At 36.2% G+C, this 20,870-nt stretch overlaps 3 protein-coding genes across 7 annotated transcripts; 1 reads left to right on the forward strand and 2 right to left on the reverse strand.

The window, feature by feature from the left end:
- Window positions 1-104: 104 nt before the first annotated feature.
- On the reverse strand, window positions 105-7,778 carry LOC129873662 (uncharacterized). Of its 4 annotated transcripts, none has more exons than XM_055948794.1 (13): window positions 7,637-7,778; window positions 7,484-7,546; window positions 7,313-7,366; window positions 7,129-7,221; window positions 6,781-6,840; window positions 6,538-6,639; window positions 5,885-6,463; window positions 4,136-4,612; window positions 3,233-3,291; window positions 3,046-3,148; window positions 2,850-2,929; window positions 1,727-1,996; window positions 105-659 (listed from the first exon to the last, which is right to left on the reverse strand). In XM_055948794.1, exons 1-13 carry the CDS (start codon window positions 7,694-7,696, stop codon window positions 617-619), a joined length of 2,043 nt encoding a protein of 680 aa, XP_055804769.1. In that variant the 5' UTR covers window positions 7,697-7,778; the 3' UTR covers window positions 105-616. The 4 variants fall into 4 exon arrangements, with proteins under 4 accessions (XP_055804769.1, XP_055804768.1, XP_055804770.1 ...); XM_055948793.1 differs by having other exon boundaries at window positions 1,727-2,053; XM_055948795.1 differs by lacking the exon at window positions 6,781-6,840 and having other exon boundaries at window positions 1,727-2,053.
- Window positions 7,779-9,243: 1,465 nt separating this feature from the next.
- LOC129872007 (pentatricopeptide repeat-containing protein At3g50420) lies at window positions 9,244-11,682 on the forward strand. Its single transcript, XM_055946834.1, has one exon. The coding sequence runs from the start codon at window positions 9,353-9,355 to the stop codon at window positions 11,510-11,512; it is 2,160 nt and encodes a 719-aa protein (XP_055802809.1). The 5' UTR covers window positions 9,244-9,352; the 3' UTR covers window positions 11,513-11,682.
- Window positions 11,683-12,071: 389 nt separating this feature from the next.
- On the reverse strand, window positions 12,072-19,746 carry LOC129872008 (nuclear pore complex protein NUP58). 2 transcript variants are annotated; one of them, XM_055946836.1, is made up of 6 exons: window positions 19,047-19,746; window positions 18,820-18,934; window positions 17,725-18,198; window positions 16,370-16,871; window positions 13,230-13,270; window positions 12,072-12,495 (listed from the first exon to the last, which is right to left on the reverse strand). In XM_055946836.1, exons 1-6 carry the CDS (start codon window positions 19,499-19,501, stop codon window positions 12,463-12,465), a joined length of 1,620 nt encoding a protein of 539 aa, XP_055802811.1. In that variant the 5' UTR covers window positions 19,502-19,746; the 3' UTR covers window positions 12,072-12,462. The 2 variants fall into 2 exon arrangements, with proteins under 2 accessions (XP_055802811.1, XP_055802810.1); XM_055946835.1 differs by having other exon boundaries at window positions 12,072-12,498; window positions 19,047-19,744.
- Window positions 19,747-20,870: the final 1,124 nt, after the last annotated feature.

Here is a 20,870-nt window from a genome sequence, read left to right on the forward strand (position 1 = left end):
CCTTTCTGTTTAACAAATTTGCTTTACTACACAGGCTTGAAGTCATGTAGGGTTAATTTTCTGCAACCTAGTCGATTTTCATATACATTCTAACACACATGAAATCTGGAAAATATCTCAGAGATTCCAAAAATTGAATCCTAATCAATCCTTACATCCTCTCTTATAGAGGTGGATGCTAGCTGCCCGCTGTTAGCTTTATCACGTGATTAGCACGTGTCACTCCTAACAGTACACTTAACCACCTCCTAACAGTAATTAACAGCTAAATGGAAATTAGCCACTACATGTTTTATTCCAACTGCTTTGCACATTCTGCTAACTCTAAAACCTTTGACCTTGGCTTCCCTGGAGGCATTTGATGAGAAATTGTAAAAATCGCCTGTCGACATCTTTCGGCTTTCGTCATTTCAATAGTCAAAGTCACAAAACTCGCCTTGAAAGTTGCAGTCTAGAATGCTAGTACTGGATTCACATCCAAGCCATATTTTGCTGTAATGAGTCCAGAGATATCGTCCCTTTGAAGTTGAAGTCATTCTCAACTAACCGATGTCAAGTTGGCATGGAGGAGTGCGGTCGAACATGGATTTCAAGGCGATAGGACAACGGCGAGCTTTTATGGTCCGTCATCTCCACAGAGCTCCTGAAATCGCATTAAACTGCAATGAAGAGTATTAGTTAATTTCTGGTAGCAACAGTTAACTCCCCATCTCTCCTTTCCCAAAAAGGCTTAGCCCCGCACACTGGGGGGAGAATGGGCTTACTGTTCACAGCATTCCCCTTGCATTTATGCATAGAGGCTGTTCCTACACCTTGAACCTGGACCCTTGGGTCACCAAAGGAGCAACTTTATTGTTGCACCAAAACTGTCCCCAGTTCCCCCAAATAGAAAAAAATATATTTTTCTTTAACCAACCAATATATGAACAGAAAATTCTTAAACTATCAAGATCATTAACATCAGTAGCAAAAATGTGTTCAAACTTCTGAAAAGGCATGAACAAAGAACAGCAAACGAACATGAACATGATGAATGAGACAGTAATCCTCAAAAAAATGGCTAGAATTGAAGGATGGCAACGCAACTTCCTGCCTCAAAGTTTAGAGTTTATTAAAACTCAGGATTCTTTCACAAAAACAACTCAAACAAAAAGAGTTTGCAAAAACTTAACGTTCTTTCGCAAACTATTTTTTTTGAAAAATTTCAAACAAAGGCCACCTTATTAAGAACTTGTAGAAAGACTCTCTGCAAATTTAGAACAAAACACCAACCAGCAAAATAGAACAAAAATGTCACTGAATTTTGACCTATAAAAAGGGAGGAAAAAACACACCCTCCACTTGCATCCTACAACACATTCACCTCAGATATTTCAAAACCAGACATCCAACAACTTGATACTATTCACTGAACATCGCATGGATGTTCTTGAAATGCATGCATGATTCTAGCAAAATAGTTGTGAAATAATTGCAAATAAAAGCTAAAATATCAAAGTAAGAATTGCTTAACCTAACTGTGAAGAACATCCAATGAACCCAATCTAAACATCAAACAAACACTTTGCTTAATTTAAACAAATTACAGCTTATTATAAGAACTCCTATTGCTAGGAAACATGAAATAGAAATAATATATATATTATGGAGTTCCATAGTCTGATGCAACCTCCAGAATACAATAGAAACTAATGAAAAAGTCCCAAATGTGCCAAACAAAACATACCGTCGTAGTAGCACTTGTGGATTATAAGGAAACAGATTCTTTTGATGAAGGATTTGAATAGATGCTTTAAGTTGAAAAAGGCAGTTCCTTGCACATTCAAACGGTGACATCTGAGTTACATAGTCCTCATTGTGACATCCGCAGGCTTTCTTGCATTTGCTGTCAGGTGGTAAAATATCTTCACTAACACAACTCGGCACAACCGATATCTCTCCCCTAGAGTTATAATCATCTGTTGAAAACTTTTTTCTTTTTCTGCTTCGACATTTTCTGCTCCATAAAAATTCAAAAAATATGTTCCACGAATCACATACCTTACGTAGACACCTATGAGGATGCAGGTACAAATTAAATTGCAACATCAGACATGGAAAAAGCCAACATATTTTGTTTAAGAGGGGCTAATGTTGTCCCCTTTCTCTGAAATGAATATACGATTTAAATTTGGAGCACTTATCAGAGAAATGAATTGCAATGCTTAATGTAAATGTAGGAACACGTGGTTACATTTTCGTTTTTTTAGGAATATATTAAGAAAAGACAAATTAATTCATAAGACGATTTTTGTGGAACTTTTGTAGGATCAAAACAATACTTCCTCTATCCCAATTTCTGTGCCACACTTTCCTTTTTAGTCTATCCCAGGAATGACACTTTTCTATGTTTAGAAACCATTTAACTTTAAAATTCTCATTTTACACTTTATGAAATGATTTACAAATTACAACCACACAAATGTCTATGACTTGTTCTAGAGCACAAGTTTCAAAAGTCTTTCTTTCTTAAACTTTGTGCCTAGTGAAACACAGAGGGAGTAGTGCTTAACGAAGAGCTTACAACTCTTGTAATTCTGACTATGCTAGTGCTACATGGTACAGCTGGAACTCCTTACATGGACTAAGATTAGTCATGATTCTATATCGAAACATTTTACGTTCATTACACTTAAATATTGGGAGAAAAAGATGGTTTGCAAATTTGGAACTAGTATGCTTAACTCATATAAAGGTTGAGCCTGTCAAAACACCATACTTAGTATACATATTTGATACTTATAGATCTTATAGCCATGTCCAAATACTATAGAAGAAAAGAAAATAAAAAACAAAGTCTGGGTATGTACCTCAACAGATATTCAGCAGAACTAGCCCCTGTGTCTTTTGAGATAAGATAATCAAGAAGAACTTGATGATCATAGTGTATCTGTGAGGAAGGTAACATAGAAAAACTACTCAGCATGGGTAATTATTCAGTATTTCGATCTTGACATCATAAGGAAAGAAAACAAAGAAATGCACAAGGGAATGTTTTGTACTTACTCCATCCAGGAATAGGTGAAAGAAATGTATTGGGTGAAAAAGGTGTGAGATCAGAGAAAACACTCTCACTTCATCATCTGATAAAGCCACTTCATTAGTAAACCTACATTCAACATGAAGCACTAAAACAACCGCCATATACAACTTCACATCATCTCTAAAATTAACAAATATACATTCAACTCACTTTTCAGAGTAAAATGGTAAGCATAACATTTGCAAGAGCATTTCAAATAGAATATCATCCTACAATTTAACAGTAGTAAAAGAAAGTCAGAAAAGTGAAGACAGCTGAACCAGTAAACATTTAGTAAGACATCCACGGGTACTTCATCATACAAGGACAGCAAGCGAGCTTTGTGTCACAAAGAGCTTCCGGAATGCAACATCATATGACGTTTTAGCAGAGCTCTATGTCCTGGACACCATACCATAGTAGGAAGTAAACTAAAACCTAGAAGCAGGCGACAAACCATTTTGTAAGAAATAGGCAATTCTCAATCTTTTTTTTGTTGTTGTTGAGAAATAATAACAATTTAATAGATAAAGCTTGGAAGCCAAGTGTAGACAATTCTCAATCATTGGAAATCCAAAGATAAAGTTGAATCTCTAATGCTTAGACAACAAACACTGAGCAAATGATGGATTTCAGTCATGCTAATCAATAAGGAATAAATAAACATAAAAACCTCACTAAGTGTAAGGATCAGTTCTCCAGATATTGTCATGTGGTTCATCCAAAAATGTTGAGGAAATTATTAACAGAAGGAGGGGGCAAGATGAAAGAGATGCAGAGTATTAAAGCAACTGCATATACAAGGTTTTGTACCCATTATTGGTCAATCGAAGTACCATAGGGAGAACATAAACACTCTCTATGATTTCTAAGTAACTAAGACTTAAAATATTCCCACTTCTCCTCTTATTATTGTCCAGATTATCTCATACCGACAGTTCTAAAACTTATCAAACCTCGAAGATCAGATATAATAATGAATTTATAAAAGCCAATTCAAACTTTTTTATTTAGAGGTCCTGAAACAAATGAACAAGTCAAAACAAAACAGTCATTGTGAGCAAGAGCACAAACCTCTTGCATATATAGCTGCAAGAAGGATGAGGCAAAGTCCATGCATTTCTCAGAGTACATATCATGGTCAATAAAACAATCACCAGGGAGAAGCTCTCTAAGCCACTCATGGAGCTCTAGCAAAGCTTTCCTTCTACTGCAACACTTGCGATTCATGTCAAGGGTTGAGCAAGACTTAAGATTTTTACATGCATAATGTTGATCAGTCGTCTCTTTCATGTTCAGCAAACTAGAGGAACATTTGAGGAAAAGGAAAATAGACAGCCGCTGTAAATGCTTCGACGAATTCCATTTGTTCCCCATATCAAATGTCATTACCCCAAATGGAGAACCTTCAAGATATTTATCTAGAACAAAATCCTGCCCCTCCATAGGTTGGGATAATACATCTTGAAAGTATGTGTGGATAAGATCTAACCACGAAAGTACAATTGAGTGGTCCCAATGGATTTGGTTATTAAGTCGAATCATGAGTATCTGCAAAATGGACAGAGTGCAACCACAAACTCAACTCAGTTAATGATCACATTGGTGCATGCTATTTCAAATAAAATTTTAAATTTACCTATCACGCCACTGTAAATAACATAAGGAGCATATATGGAAGAGATGATTATTAGAGCAAAAGCAAAGAACAAGAACCCCTCATCACATCCACCTAATTGTAACATTTTAGACTGAATGCAACATCTAAGAAGGTACATCCCTCACAATATTAAATAAAGCACAAGTAGATGTGAGATTTAGAGAACCTCTAGGTGTAGAGAACCCCCTGATTTGCCTCAAAAGATAAATTATTTAGTCTTAGAAGGAAATGGACTTGAATTGAACAGAATGGTTACAGATATAGATAGAGACACTTTTTAATCTTTCTCAATGTCCTTAAAGGTATTCTCACTTTCATATAGACCAAATGGGATAAAGGGTCGTTCTGGAGCTAAGATCAACAGCTATTGCCCAGCTGATACTGAAAAAAGAGCAAATAGCATACCAGATTCCACTAGTTCACAAAAGCAGGTGAGTCATTTCTTAACCCTGCCACTCGCATTAGCTGCACAGACTAACAATTGAATTTCCTACCTTCTTCCAGAAAGGAGTTCAGTAAGAGAGACATATTCAGCATGCCAAAAGGTCCCGTGATCATACAACCTTGATTAGCATGGCATTCAAATAGGTGGTATGTTAATTACACTCATCACTTTCCCAAAAAAATAAAAAATTAGGTAGTAGCGTAAACTCCCTACACTGTCAACATTAGTGAAACACTGGCTGAGGGAAAACCATCAACTCATAATATACTTTCACTGTCCCCATAAGAATGTTTACACTCCATCGTAAAGTTTGTGCTTATTGGATAAGAGCAAAACCATAGTTAGTATAAAGTAGAAAGAACAATAGTGCAATATAAAAGTGAAATCAATACCTAAACTGAATCTCAACTGGTGCAAGAAAAGTAACGATAAGCTCCAACAGAAAGCATAACAAGAAATGGGGGAGGGGAGTCGGTAATAAACATAATGACTAGCTATCCACGCCAATGGAGGGAGCAAATTAATCCTTTTTTATAAGAAGTTTCTTTCAATTAAATGTTTAAGAGCAAAATTAGACATCCAAATCAGATATGATATCATGGAAAATACCCATGTATTTCCAATGAAAGTCACCAGGTTTTACCTATATTTTCTTCGCAGCAGGACCATTTTATAAAAGATGCTAATGAATGAGAATGCATTGAAAAGAAATTCATACCAACATCTTATGTTTAAGATATTGACAGATCGCAACATTATCAGAGCTCTGTCCATTACTAAGGCATGATGACAGAAGTCTTGGAAGCAGGTTTTTTATTTCAAAAATAAATGGATGCTCTGCTGAAACGATGACAGCAGCATCTGTCCAATCACTTTTAACCAACGAACAGAGTAACCGAAGAAGATATCCCTGAAATATTAGTATTGGCTCTGGTTTTTCTTCTTGCATTCGAAGCAAACAGTATGAACTGGAGTCCCCTTGAACATGGTAAACCTCCGACAGCAAATTCCACGGGATATTTGAGATAAAAGAAATGGTAGCCTCCAAATAAATGTTGAAAAATTGATCAATAAGATCCCGATTCAACTGTTTCAGTACATTGTGTAGAACTCTCATGATAACAGCTGCCGTTGACCAACTTGCACTTTTCAGGCTGAGCTTCAATAAAGAAGAAGGTGATGGACCCCCACTCAAGTCTTTGTCCTCCATCGTAAGTCCCATAGAAGACAGACCATTAAAAATTGAAACTTCCACACAAAAATACAGTAAATTGATATATTCACCCCAACAGCTTTCCTGCAAGATAGAACTTGTAAAGAAACACAAAATATCAAAACGAAGAACTGCCTAAGTAGTTATTTCAGACGCACTGTCTTATCACGTATAGATTCAACCAAAACTTCAGAAACAGCCACCAGGATATTGCCAACTAGATGATTCATATATGGATTCTCCATCGCAACCACGACCATCTGCAGATACGAAATCATAAGACAGTTGTAAGATTGAATTAGAAGTAATTTTAAACCAAAAAAAAACAAATGCACCATTAAAAGAAGGGGAACTGAAATTGAAACTGATCAAAATGAGATGAAATCTTAGTTTACTAGAACCTGAGCAACTGGGCTCCATACGAGATTATTCTTCATTAGAATTGTGACAAAATTGCAGCACTGGTCAAATGAGCATAAATTCTTGATCTTAATTAGTGTCCACCAAACTGGGCAGGAGATCGAATAACATTGGGATGCTAATTGAAAAACATCACATCTCAAGGACCAACAAATTACAGCTTTGATACTTTAGCATCAGAGTAGTATTTGACACACATAACAGTACTACTTAATATGGTGTCGAAATGAATCCAATTAACCAGATTGTGAATCAACCAAAAAGTCAGAAAAAAATTGGAACCCATGTATCATATCTCATAATGGGGTATTCGAATTGAAAAAACTTACCAAGACCTCAAAAACATTACTTAAACAATGATGATTAGCAGCATGTGACTCAGGAATTACTTGACCTCCATCAACAATATTTCCCGCCATGTCCTGATAATAAATTTACACAAACAAACAATGTACTAATTCCAAGCAAAATCATCTTTCCACAAAGAAGAGATACACATAGGAAGATTCTTACAAAGCTCTCATCGAACTCATATTCCTTCATCCACCGCTTAATTTCTGTATAAACCTAAAAGTTAGGAGTTTTCAATCAATCAACTCTGCCTCAATTGAACCATAGGATGGCAGAAAAGACAAATCAAAACGAGAATTGTAAAATAGAGGGATTGGTAAATAAAGGAACAACCTGTGAGAGAGAAACTAAGAGTTGTTTCTCCGTTTCCTTGGTTAACGAAGCAGACCCAGTTTCCTGCAGAGGAGTAGAATTTCATTTTCTGTAATAAAAAAATAGACAGGGCAAGTAAGAATCAGTGGCGGCAAAAGGGCAGACTGAGCTTACAGTATAAGGACGGAGGAAATGTTCCATTTGAGAACAGAGGCGTGAGTGTTCCTTCGCCATAACCCCTTTTTTTTCACCAAAAACACTTTGGCCTTTAAATGGAATGCGACGCGAGTCTCTCTGTTCTTTTCTTGTTCTTGTATATACTACTAACAAGAGAAAAATGAGTTAAAAGGGATTTTTGAGAGTGGAATAAAATATAGGGGATTTTTTTTTTTTTTTTTTTTTTTGTTATAAATATTTAATTAAAGGTTAATTATGAAAAGATAGAGTTGAATTAGAATATTTAAAAGTTTAGGGTAAAAATTAAAAGATCAAAAACTTTTAATAAAACCCTAAATTTCATTCATTTACTCCATTTTTTAAAACTTTTGTTCTCCATTTCCCTCCTCTCTTCTCTTTTCTTCTCTCCATTTTTTTAAACTTGTTCTTCCTTTTTTCTTTAAAATTGTGTTCTCCATTTCCCTCCTCTCCTCTCTTCTCTTCTCTTTTCTTTTCTCCATTTTTTTAAACGTTGTTCTTCCTTTTTCCTTTCATCTTCTTCTTCCTTAACTTCTTTACCTTTTTTCTTCTCAGTTTTTCTCTTTCTTTTCAAACTTTTTGTGTTTTCATCTTCTTCTTCTTCGAATGTTGTCATTCTCATTTTTTTCTTCACTTCGATTTGATTGTGAAAATTATAAAAAAATTGATGAAAAGAGAAGAGAAGAGAAGAGAAGAGAAGAGAAGAGAGGAGAGGATATGTTGTTTATATAAACAGGAGTTGTTCAAGCAATCAAGAGATGTTTAAACAATCCTAAGTTGTTTAGTTCAAACAACAGAAGTTGTTTAAACAACCAAAATTGTTTAAACAACCAAAAGTTGTTTAGTTCAAACAACCAGAAGATATTTAAACAACTCTAAGTTGTTTAAGTGTTTTTTATGATTCTTTAGTTAAAACAATGAGAATATTTTAAATATCAGCTAGTTGTTTGGAGAAATATGAAAATATTTGCTAATTGTTTTGGAGATCGAAATATGAAAACATTTGTTAGTTGTTTAGATAAATATTTAAACATCTGCTGGTTGTTTGGAGGTGATGATGACGTGGAGGAGGGGAGGTTGGGGGGATGGGGCTGAGGAGTGGATGAGGAGCACGGAAAAAAAAAGAGGGGGTATTTTATAAATTAAAAAAACTTGTGGGTTCTTAAAATATGTGTCATTATCACTAATTAATGAAGAGTCCCTTTTACCTAATTTTTAAAACTTGTGTCCTAAATCCTCAAATAGATAACTCAAAAGTCTCTTTTAATTCCAAGCCCCTACTAACAAATTTGTAATATGGACTTCTAAATTAAATAAATGTAAAAACTTAATTAAAGTTTTCCTAATATATACTTTACCCTCAAATTTTGATTTTAAATAATTGATATAGTGAATTTACTATTTTATTTTTATTAATTGATAGAGTTTTAAATATTTTATTCACTAAATTAACTCAATATTAATAAATTGAAGGTATAATAGAGATAAAAATATTTAAGAAATATTTGACAAGTAAATAAAAACGCAAGAATTATTTAAAATAATTTACCTTAATTTTTATTCTCTCATAATTTGCCGCTTGGCCAAAGAGACCTAGAAGCACTTTAAAAAATTTGATTAAACAACAATGCCACCAAGATGGAGAAGCAAATGTTCAATCCTTGACTTCAATGGAGTGACGAGAGATACCAACTTATGCTACCATTGAATGAGGCCTCTTCCATAGCAGCACTTCTCCTCAATAAGTGCGCCTCCATAACCTTAATCAACAAAGCACGCCAGCTCCATGCCCTTATCCTCACTTCCATACCCAAATCTCCTCATGTATTCAACAACATTCTCTCCATGTACGCCAGATGTGGATCTATCCAAGACGCACATATCCTGTTCGAAAAAATGCCTGAGAGGAACATCGTTTCTTTCAACGCCCTCATTTCCGCCTATTCTCGATACCACCACCTTGCCCATTGGGCTTTCCATTTGTTTACTGAATTGCAGAGTGAGTACCTAAGACCAAATGGGTTAACTTTTACTAGCCTTTTAAATGCATGTTCGGGCATCAAGAATCAGGTATTAGGTTCTATGCTTCACTCCCAATGTATAAAGTTTGGATTTTTGAAAGATGTGTGCGTTCAAACCTCTATTCTTGGGATGTACTCAAATTGTGGAGTCGTGGATTGTGCAGAAAAAGTTTTCTGCTACATGCATGATAAAGATACTGTGGCTTGGAATACTCTATTCTTCGGATATTTGGAAAATGGTAAGACCGTGGAAGGCCTTCATCTGCTCGGCACCATGTTGAGAATCGGAATTGTTCCGACGAATTTCACTTATACCACATTGTTGAGTGCTTGTAGCAGGTTAAGAGACCATATTTCTGGGGAATTGACTCACTCTAAAGTAATTGTTTCAGGGACTGCACCTGACTTGCCCCTGTATAATGTCTTGCTTGCCATGTATTCTAGTTGTGGTGATAATGAAACAGCTTTGAAAATCTTCAGAAAAATCAAGAAGCCAGATTTGGTTTCATGGAATTCAATGATATCGGGGTATGCAATAAATGGAGATGGAGTGATGGCAATGAGGATCTTCATCCAATTTGGACAATCTTCTCGTTTCGCCCCTGATGAATATACATTTGCAGCTGCAATTTCTGCTGCAGGAGCATTTCCAGCAGCTGATTATGGGAAACCACTCCACGGCCAAGTTGAGAAGGTGGGGCTCGGCGCAAGTGTATTTGTTGCAAGCGCACTTATATCAATGTACTTTTGCAATGGAGAAGTTGAGTCTGCTCAAAAGGTTTTCATTAACGTCCTTGATAAGGATGTTGTCCTTTGGACTGAGATGATTGCTGGACATTGTAGGATTGGTAATGCTGAGAGATCTATTAGATTTTTCCATGTGATGTTACAGGAAGGCCACAAGGCTGATGAATTTACTCTTACCAGTGCCTTAAGTGTGTGCGCTGAAGTGGCCACTGTGAGGCAAGGTGAGATGATTCATTCCCTGGTTGCCAAAACAGGCTATATTGCTGAGATGACCGTTTGTGGGAGTCTGGTTGATATGTATGCTAAAATTGGAAACCTTGCAGCTGCAGAGCTTATGTTTTCCAGTGTCATCATGCCTAATCTGATATGCTGGAACTCAATGCTTGGAGCATATGGTTACCATGGGAAGGCAGAGGAGGCATTTAAGATGTTCAATGATATTTTACAACATGGCCTAAAACCAGATCATGTAACATTTATTTCTCTGCTTGCAGCGTGTAGCCACTGCGGTTTGGTCAACCATGGTATATATTTCTGGAATTATATGAAAGAAAATAGTTTAGAACCAAGCCTAAAGCATTATTCTTGTATGATCTCTTTGTTGAGTCGAGCTGGATTGCTGGAGGAGGCTGAGAATGTTATAATGGAATCACCCTTTGGTGTTGAATGCCTTCAACTATGGAAAATTTTACTGAGCTCCTGTGTAAGTAAAGGAAACCAGATAATAGGAATACGTGTTGCGAAGCAGGTTTTGGGGATAGATGCAGAAGACAGAGCAACAAATGTACTGCTTTCCAATTTATTTGCTTCAACTGGTAGGTGGGATGGTGTTTCTGAGATTAGGAGAAAGATAAGGGGACTTATGTTGGAAAAAGATCCTGGTTTAAGCTGGTTAGAAGTTATGAACAATACTCATGTGTTCTCTTCTAGTGATCATTCACATCCACAGTATGATGAAATAAGAGCTGAATTGCATAAATTACTAGGAAACTTAACACAGTCAGAAGCAACTCAATTTATGCTGGATGCAGAGGCTGGGGAAGTAGGAGAGCCTCGATTAGTTAGAATCAGAATGACTGCTCTTTGAAATCTTTTAGAGGCCATGGAGCTTAAGATTTAGCTAATCTCTTCTCCAAAACGATTCCTAGAATATATCTTCGTCTAACAGTGTTTGTAAGCCATTTGTTTCAGATGGTGATAACAGAAAATTGGAAAAAAATTGTTATTTTTATTGAACTGTTTAATTGATGTGTATTTACTGATACAGGATTAGTCTTGAATTTCTGTAAAAGAAGAAAATAAATTAATTTAATAAAAGTACTCGTATACATAGAGTTCGTTTTATTGTATTCTAAACTCAATCATTCTACCGAAGCCTAAAATAAACTAGTCGTATTACCCATAATTTCACCTCTTTTTTCTAGCCTTTGGGCATCAACCGTTATTTTCTACATATACATTTACAACAGATGAAAAACTAATTTTATAATGTGGAACTTATCAGTTAACAAGATATAACTGCTGCCATACTACTACGTGTCATGAAACATTTTTTTCTTAGTTGAAAAGGGGAAAAATAAGAAAGCAGCCCCAAGAAGAGACCTTATAATTGGGGGAAGGGGGAGGGATTGCGTCCACAGATGAGATCTCGAGTAAGTGTTTACACAAATATCCAAAGTATCACAAATATAACCTGTTTCATTTCTACAGAGGGCAACTGAAATCATCTAGAAGAGATTCGACTACAAAATCAAGCTTGATGCACTAGATCAGGAGAACTAAGTAAATGAACAATAGAACTCATGACATAATATTGCCGCAATATCCCTATGATAGTACATCGCGGGAGAAATAGCGATCCACAATAATGAAACAAACCAATGAAACTGGAGGTAGATAAACTGCATTCTTTCATGATTTGTGAGAGCTCGTCAGGCTACTGTGACAGGTAACCAGTGTTGCTGCAGCAAAGAGATTTCCATACATTCAGAATCTCAGATTGATGACAGTAGATGTTTGAATTACCAAAGACATTGTCTAGCGTCTGCCTGTACGACTTTTCGCTCTAGTCTTCTGCCAAAAAGAATTATACACGACAAAATGAGGCATCAGAACTAGGAGCATTTTTAGAACAAAGTCATAACCCTACCTTGTTAAGGTTTTATTAAATAATACCATAATGAAGTAGGCACATTGATAAACAAAAACATACATCTTTCTTTTCATGAAATATTATGAAAGATACAACCTTCTATTTAGAAATATAAATTTATCAATGGCAAAATGTTGCTGCAACACATACCAGACAAATGATGAAACAATTTGAACCAAAGATTTGTAAGGCAGTACCAAATATGTCTTATGCTCGGTATGACTGCATCATTACTCTGAGTTGTGATGTCCTTGTCAAATTAAAAAATGTTCATATAGATTCAAAGAATTTGCTGTGTATGTTTTTCTTCCTCTTATAAAAAATCAACTTGTGAGTCGGTGAACCATGGTGATTCTGGAAAAAAAAATCACGTAGAAAGCTCAAAGCAGCAAGATTTTTTGAAAAAGCACCCAAACATTCAACAAAGTAATTTTTCAGGATTGAATTGCCACAGAACTGGTAATAAACAAGCTAAGTTTTACAAAAATATCTAATAGAACGGCAGATAAATTCACCAACATAGCCAAATAAAAATAGTCCACTTAGATTTCCATTTTCTTCAAGCCGTGCTTGAGGATAGGAGAGCAAGTGTTTTTCTTTTTGTCAAGGCATAAACAAGAAAGAGACAATATAGGAGAACATGTATACTCACTGATTGAGTCCCAAAGCTTGCCCCTGATGCTAGTGCAGCCCCTTCAAGAACATAAGAACAACAATTAGGCACAATTCAGCAAACAAAATTTACTGTTACCAGATTCAAAAAAATCAGTAAACAAAATTTGAAGGATGCAGGTTCTGGAAATAGAAGAAAAAAAGGAAGAAAAAGAAGAATCCCTTCCACCTTGAAAATTCTGCACTATCAAGAATACTTCATTACTGAAAATATTCTAAAGATATCTGAAAATTCTAATATCAAATGAACTAAGTAACAAATTGCAGGTTATTATAAAAGAAAGGAGCGCATTTGCAGAAGGAAGGATAGAAAGAATTTTGGATCATAAAACAACTTTTTTTTTGAATATATATAGTATGTGTTGTAACAATTCACAAAAAGCACAAGCATTTACAGGAAATTTTCCTAAAAGAAAAAACCTAACTACTCAAAGTAACTTCCTCAGGAAAAACTAAATTTCAAAGCAACTTTTCCCAACCAACAACTTTTGGAAATATTAGCTCCACAAAAAAAAAAACATAGCAGTTAACCAAGAAATTCCTTGAGACTCTTTTATACAGTACGGCACCTCAACAAAAGGTGACTTGTTGGTTAAAGGCAAAAGAAATCTGAAAAAATGATATGACAGTGTACACTTAGAATCATTAGGTTTTTCATCAAAAGAAAAAAGAGAATCTTAAGAAAACTGCATTAGCCGCTGACCTAAAATCACCAAGAAAAACTGTGATTATACATCATTATTTAATATATTAGTAATCCATCCAGTTGATCTTAGATGATGGTGTTTGACTAGACCAGTCAAAAACTCTTCAAGTTCAGAAAATGAAGGTAGCAGAAATGAGGATATGCAGATAGATGTGGGGTATACTAGGAGGGACAAGATTAGTAACGCTGGTGGTTAGACCAGCGTTGTTATATGGAGTGGAGTGTTGTCTAGTAAAGAACTTGCATGTTGCGGAGATGAGGATGCTGAGATGGATGTATGGACAAATTAGGAGTGATAAGAGGTTATTCAGGATAAGGTGGAAGTGGAATCTGTGGTCGACAAGATGAGAGAAACGAGACTGAGATGGTTTGGGCATGTGCAGAGGAGGGATGTCGACGCCCCAGTGAGGAGGTGCGAGTGGTTGGATTTGGGGGCTATGCGGAGGGGTAGGGGTAGACCGAAAAAGTATTGGAGCGAGGTGATTAGACAAGATATGGCACTGCTCCATATCATCGAGGACATGACCTTAGATAGAAAAGAGTGGAGGTTGTGAATTAGGATAGAAGGCTAGTAGGGATAGAATGCTAGTAGGGATAGAATGGTGTATTGCCGTGTGTCGGTTTAGGGTGGTCGTAGGTCTAGGCGTGCCTTTATAGTTGTGTTGCTATTGCTTTTGATTATCGCAGTACTTTGCTATAATTATAGCTATAGTTATTGTTCGTGTCTTGTAAATTTTGCATTGCATTTTATTTTTATTTTTATTTTTATTTATTTATTTTTATTTATTTTATTATTATTTTTATTTTTATTATTTTTTAAATTGTTTTTGCATTATGTTATATAGATTGTTTTTCTCTCGTACTTGGAACTGTGACTTTTGAGCCGAGGGTCTTTCAGAAACAGCCTCTCTACTTGTATGAGGTAGCAGTAAGGTCTGCGTACATCCTATCCTACCCTCCCCAGACCCCACTTGTGGGATTTCACTGGGTATGTTGTTGGGAGTAGCCTCTGTGATGTACAAGATGTGGGAAGCAAGGTTGAGATGGTTCAGGCATGTGAAGAGGAGGAGCACAGATGCCCCAGTGAGGAGGTGTGAAAGACGGACAGTAATAGGTTTGAGAAGTGGTAGAGCTAGTCAGAGGAAGAATTGGAGAGGTGATTAGATAGTGCATGACACATCTCCAACTCACCGAGGACATAACCTAGATAGGGAAGCATGGAGATCAAGAATTAGGGTAGTGGTTAGCAGGTAGTCGAGCGATTTCTCTCTCTTTCCATTGGAAGAGTAGGGTCCTAGTCTAGAGCAATTACCTGCTCCTTTACCGGTATTATTAATACTATGCTAGTATTAGCTTATTCTTCAATTCTATTAATAAAGTTGTTACCTATACTTTGGTTATCTACGCTATTTTTACTGACTACTATTTTTTTCTTTTCTTTTCTTTTTAAAATTGGTAATTGTTTCTATTTCTGTAAATCAGTACATAGGTTGTACTAAAAACCATATTCACATAAGGAACTATAAAAGTACTGTCCTATCCCTATAATGAGTCTAAGACATCAATGATAGAGACAATATCATTAGGGCAAATCTAATTACACCAAAAACGCATAGTCAAAATACAATTCAGTTTGACTTGTTGCATACTACTCTCCCTATTGTCAAAAAAACTCTAAAGTTCATCTCCTTTCATACTGCCCATCAAATAGTGGCAGGGATAATTCTCCAGTTACTACTCTCCCTGTCAGTACTTGTCTTTCTTCAATATTTTCATCATAACTTTTCATTCGTGCATTTATTTTCAAACCTGTTCTGAAACATGAGTTTTCTTGAGTCCCGGGGGTCTATCAGAAACAACCATTCAACCCAACAAAGATAGGGGTAAGGTCTACGTACACCCAATCCTACCCTTCCAGACCCACTTGTGGGATTATATAGGTATGTTGTTGAATTTGACTTGTGTATTATATTAGCTATAGTTGAAGAACATTATGAAGTAATGGTTCAAAAGTTAGTTTAATAAAGGAAACATTGCATCAAAGTTCAATAGTTGAATAACAAAGTGCAATAGTTGAATAATAGATGGATTTGAATTCTTAAAAATTTTGAAAGTTGTATAGAATTACCTTAGTAATGGAGTGGTGTCATACATTTGGGGAAGTCCCAAAAGAAAAGAGTATTGCATAAAGTAAAATCAAGGGCTTATATAATTGATTTAATAAACTAAAGATCAAGTTTTAGATGATGTTACATCAATTATCTTTATGGAGGCTATAATACAAAACTTTGTGTGGGGGGGGGGGGGGCATAATTAAGTTATTCTGACAGAGATTATATAGAAATTTAACTTTTCTAAAAGCTAATCTAACAGAAGGGCAAAATATGTCATTATTGAGGTTGGCTGAAACATACCAGAAGCAAAAGGTGTTGCAAAAGTTGAAACTCCAGAAGCGGGGGTAGAGCCAAATAATGGAGTGCTAAAGGCTGGAGTTGAAGTAGACAAGGTCCCAAAGAGTGAAGTTTGGGGGGAAGCACCAGATGTTCCAAACAAAGAGGAGACTGGAGCTGACATTGTTGGAGTAGTGAACGGGGAAGAAGATGAAGCAGCAACAGATGGCGTAGCAAAGAGTGAGAATCCACTTCCAGCTGAGGCAGAAGAAACTGCAGTTGACGTTTGTGGTGTACCGGAAACCCCAGGTGCTGCTGAGCTGGAAATCAATCCTGCTACTTGAGTTGATGGTTGTGAAATTGCAGGCAAATGCAAAGTTGGATGTACCCTTTTCGCAGCTGCCTCTTGTTTAGCTGTTTCCCGTCGATCAGCCTCAAGAAAAGGATCACTCTCATCCCCTCGACGGCGCTGATCAGCCAGGTATGCTGTTTTCATTGATTCAATGTACTGATGAATGCTCTCTACCTGATTTACCAAAAGTACAGAAATAGTTTCCCTTAAAATTACAGCAACCAAAAATAAAGGCATAAGCTAGAAATTATGAAAATAAGGTACACAAACATTTCACATGCAACTCTACTAGAATTCTAGAGCAAATGGTAATTGCATGAAGTGTTATAATTTTTTGCTGCCTCAAAAGTATATCAGAAATAAACTAATACTCTGATGCTCTCTGATACTAACTATATGTGGCACAAAACTAATTAATGAGGAACTTCAACTGTGTCAGAAGCTACAAGGATATATATAACATGTATATTTGTTTGGTCAAAATAAACGTAACAAAGAAGGCAAAGTACTCCAAGTCATTTTTACTCTTTTACTCCCTTCTGACTAAGCATGATACTTTGCTCAAATCTTAAGAAGCCTGCACCATTAAAAAAGTTCCAATTCCCATTACCTCTGCGGCAACATGAAAAGAAAGCTAGTCACAGAATCTTGAAATATATATATATATATATATAATGCATATTTGTTTGGTCAAATAAACGTAAAAAAGAAGGCAAACTACTCCTAGTCAATTTTACTCTTTTACTCCCTTATGACTAACAATGATGCCTTTTTCAAATCTTAAGAAGCCCTCACCATTACAAAAAGTTCCACTTCCCATTACCTTTGCGGAAACATTAAAAAAAAAAAAGCGCCAGAATCTTCATGTATTTATATAATGCATATTTGTTTGGTCATAATAAATGTAACAAAGAAGGCAAAGTATTCCTAGTCATTTTTACTCTTTTACTCCCTTCTGACTAAGCATGATACTTCCACCAAATCTTAAGAAGCCCTCATCATTATAAAAGGTCACACTTCCCATTACCTTTGCGGCAACATGAACAAAAAAGCCATGCACATTTGACATGACTTTTGGAAAAGACTGCAACAAAGATGAACTGGAGTTCGTAGAATTCCTGTCAGAATCTAAGGCCATCAACTGCTCCAATTCTTCAACCCATTGCTGGCATTCTCCAAGATATTTCTCAAATCTTGCTAGTGTTTGCTGCAAAAAGGGAGAGGGCTTTTTTGGTATCCCACTGTAAAAATCAAAAATTGGTGCATTGGGGGTAGACTGTGCTTGACTAGATGCTGTTGGAGCTACAGTTGCACCTGATGCCTGTGATGGAGCAGTAGCACTTGCGGCAGCAGGTGCACTGTGATGAAGGAACCTTGGGCGTAACATCATAAAAGAGCGCACCGCAACCTCTGTATTGCGCAGCATATCTTTAACAACGGCCATTAGCTCTTGCAAGATAGCCTTTTGTCTTTCCATTGATGTACTAATTCCACCAAGTTCCTGAAAAAGCAACTTAACATCACCACATGCAACAAAGTAAAATATGAAGTTCAGAAATATTAATTAGAGAGGAAACCAATAGAGCTTGTTCAGACTCAAAAATGTTACTATTGGTGGCAAATATTATCCTCGATCAGAATAAGAAATGCAGGAACCTTCACTCTGATCAACAGAGAATATGACGAGCATTGTTAAATGCTATGAAAATCCAAATAATGCAAACAACAGCTCTAGACAATACCTCTAGTCCTTGCTAAGAACAAATAGACACAAGGAATGTAACTATACATAGAATGCATGCTAGAAGAATAAATCAGCTTTCCCAAAATTACTGACATTGATAGAAAGACTCTGGTTTTTGTACACTTCCTATATTATTTTCCCACAAAGATACACTTTTAACTTTTGATAATAAGTCCAACTCTGTGTGTGGACAACATTAGCACTTTCATTCTTGTGAATTTGAAAGTGCCTATAAAACTTGTACATAAGAAAATCGATCAGATGATTCAATGATGAAAACAGCCTTACTTTGTGGTAATTGATCCGAGAATTTTACTGAAGACTTACATTCTAGAGGTGGAATAGTGATTAAAATACAAAGGAATCATAAGATACAACCTGAATGCTGCGGCTTGCATCCAACTCAAAACCATCATTTGACACTGATGAATCATAAAGGCGGCTACACTGGTCAAGCCTTTGGCTTTCATCCCTGTATTCCAGTATCCTCTCCCTACGTCCACAAGCACAGAAACATCAATTAGGAAACTTCTCCAACAAAAAGAAAACAATAATAGGAAACCAAACAACTTCAATCCTGTTTACTATATTAAAAATTAACCCACTCAATTTGCAACAGGAGTTTCTGCGAGTCCGGGTGGAGGTCCTCCCATTTGGTACTATAGGTGGCAGGAGTCTTATCGGTGGTGAAAAGGTACAACTGTTGCTGTTGCTGTGATTGTTGTTGCTGCAGCAGTTGTTGTTGTTGCTGTTGCAATTGCAATTGCAGGTGTTGTTGTTGTTGCTGAAGTTGTTGTTGCTGCTGTTGCTGTTGTTGCAGCTGAAATTGAAGTTGTTGTTGTTGTTGTTGTTGCTGCTGTTGCGAAAAGGGAGTGATCTGAGAGAATGGCGACGGCTGTTGCTGGCCGGGAGTTTGGAATGGAGATGATTGCTGCTGGCCGGGAGTTTGGAATGGCGACGATTGCTGCTGACCGGGAGTTTGGAATGGAGACGACTGTTGCTGTCCCGGAGTTTGGAATAGCGACGGTTGTTGTGTCTGTGGAGTGAAAGAGAACGCCATTGCTATTGCGATGCTTCGATCATCGGAAATTTCCACAACAATTGAATTAGGTCGGGTCGAAGAAAGCTCGAAGAATTGTAGAGATAGCTCCGGGAAGAAAGCATTCAACTCCTCCTACAGCTACTCTTCGAAAACCCTAGAATACGAATTGGGGAATAATGATGAAAAAGGCGCCATCTTCTGTTTCATTGTGAAAGTAAAAGACCTATCGTTCCGTTTCTGTCCAAATTTCAGCCCGCTACGAGGCCCACCTGACTTTGCTCGACATTTTCTCCCTGATTTTCCTCATTAGATTAATTAGTTCATAAATTTTCTTTTAAGCGGAATAAAAATAATTTTAAAAAAAATTGAGGTAAAGAATAAATATAGTACTACTAACATATTGAGAATTGAATCTACGTATATTAAATGTTTAGGAACTCACACTAGACACTAGTACCAATAGGCAATATATGGTGGAATTCATCGGTGACCCCTAAAGCTGGCATCAGTTTTCACTTAGACATTTTAACTAAGCTTTATTCATTTTAGACACCTCAAGTAAGGTTCCGATGTGTCATTTTGACACTTTGTGCTGACTTGACACATTGCGTGTGCTGCACCAATTTTGAGCGCGTGAAGAGCGTTTTTTTAAAAAAAAATATATTTTTTTTCATGTTCTTATTCTTCTCCATTTTCTAGCTACCATTTTCCAAGCTTAAATTTTTTCACAAAATAAAACCTTTCAGATTGGATTTCAATGGGAGCGCTCTGCAAAATTCCATCATCGTTATACCTTTGTTGTTCAAATTGCTTTTAGACTAAAGTAGGAATTGTTAACTTATTGCACACAACAGTTATATAGACTTACATAACTGAAATTTCAATCATTTATACGTAGTTTAGCTCTCATTGACATGAAATATTGCTAACTAATATTGATATCAGATCAATGTTTTTTCTGAGCAGTTTATAAGTCAAATGGATCTTTTAAGACTATGAAATTCTTCCATAAACTTGAAAATTTTACCATGAGACTTGATTGATAAAATTATAAAGGTCACAGAGACACTCGCAAAATGTGTTCGGTTTGTGTTCTTAAGAAAAAATTATGTCTTTATAAAATAATTTTTTCAAAATAGTTTATTTTGATAGAGTTTCTTGAGAAGACAATATGGGTGGAGAATGAGTTGGGGTTGGGGTGGGTGGAGGTGGAGAAGACGACCTGATTAGGAGGAGGAGGGGTTGGAGTTGGGCTTAGTGGAAGTGAAGTCGTGGTGAAAAGGATTGAGTGGGGTGGATGAAGAAGATGACTAGGTGGGGGTGAATTTTTTCTTTTTTTCGAAAATTATTTTTTTTTAGAAGTGATGAATTTCTTTTTTTTTAATTA

Source organism: Solanum dulcamara, chromosome 11 (genome assembly GCF_947179165.1).
Source record: "Solanum dulcamara chromosome 11, daSolDulc1.2, whole genome shotgun sequence".
NCBI lineage: Eukaryota > Viridiplantae > Streptophyta > Magnoliopsida > Solanales > Solanaceae > Solanum > Solanum dulcamara.

Excerpts from the sequence above, each read along its gene's own strand:
- LOC129872007 (XM_055946834.1), top strand. The coding sequence starts at position 9,353 with ATGCTACCATTGAATGAGGCCTCTTCCATAGCAGCACTTCTCCTCAAT.
- LOC129872008 (XM_055946835.1), bottom strand. The coding sequence starts at position 19,501 with ATGGCGTTCTCTTTCACTCCACAGACACAACAACCGTCGCTATTCCAA. Across the intron at positions 18,935-19,046 it reads AAACTCCTGTTGCAAATTGA|GGAGAGGATACTGGAATACA; the intron begins GTGGGTTAATTT and ends TTGTGGACGTAG. Across the intron at positions 12,499-13,229 it reads CAAGCTTTGGGACTCAATCA|AAGACTAGAGCGAAAAGTCG; the intron begins GTGAGTATACAT and ends TCTTTTTGGCAG.
- LOC129873662 (XM_055948793.1), bottom strand. The coding sequence starts at position 7,696 with ATGGCGAAGGAACACTCACGCCTCTGTTCTCAAATGGAACATTTCCTC. Across the intron at positions 6,841-7,128 it reads GTAATGTTTTTGAGGTCTTG|TGCTGCAATTTTGTCACAAT; the intron begins GTAAGTTTTTTC and ends TCATTTGACCAG. Across the intron at positions 3,149-3,232 it reads TTACCATTTTACTCTGAAAA|GTTTACTAATGAAGTGGCTT; the intron begins GTGAGTTGAATG and ends TGTTGAATGTAG.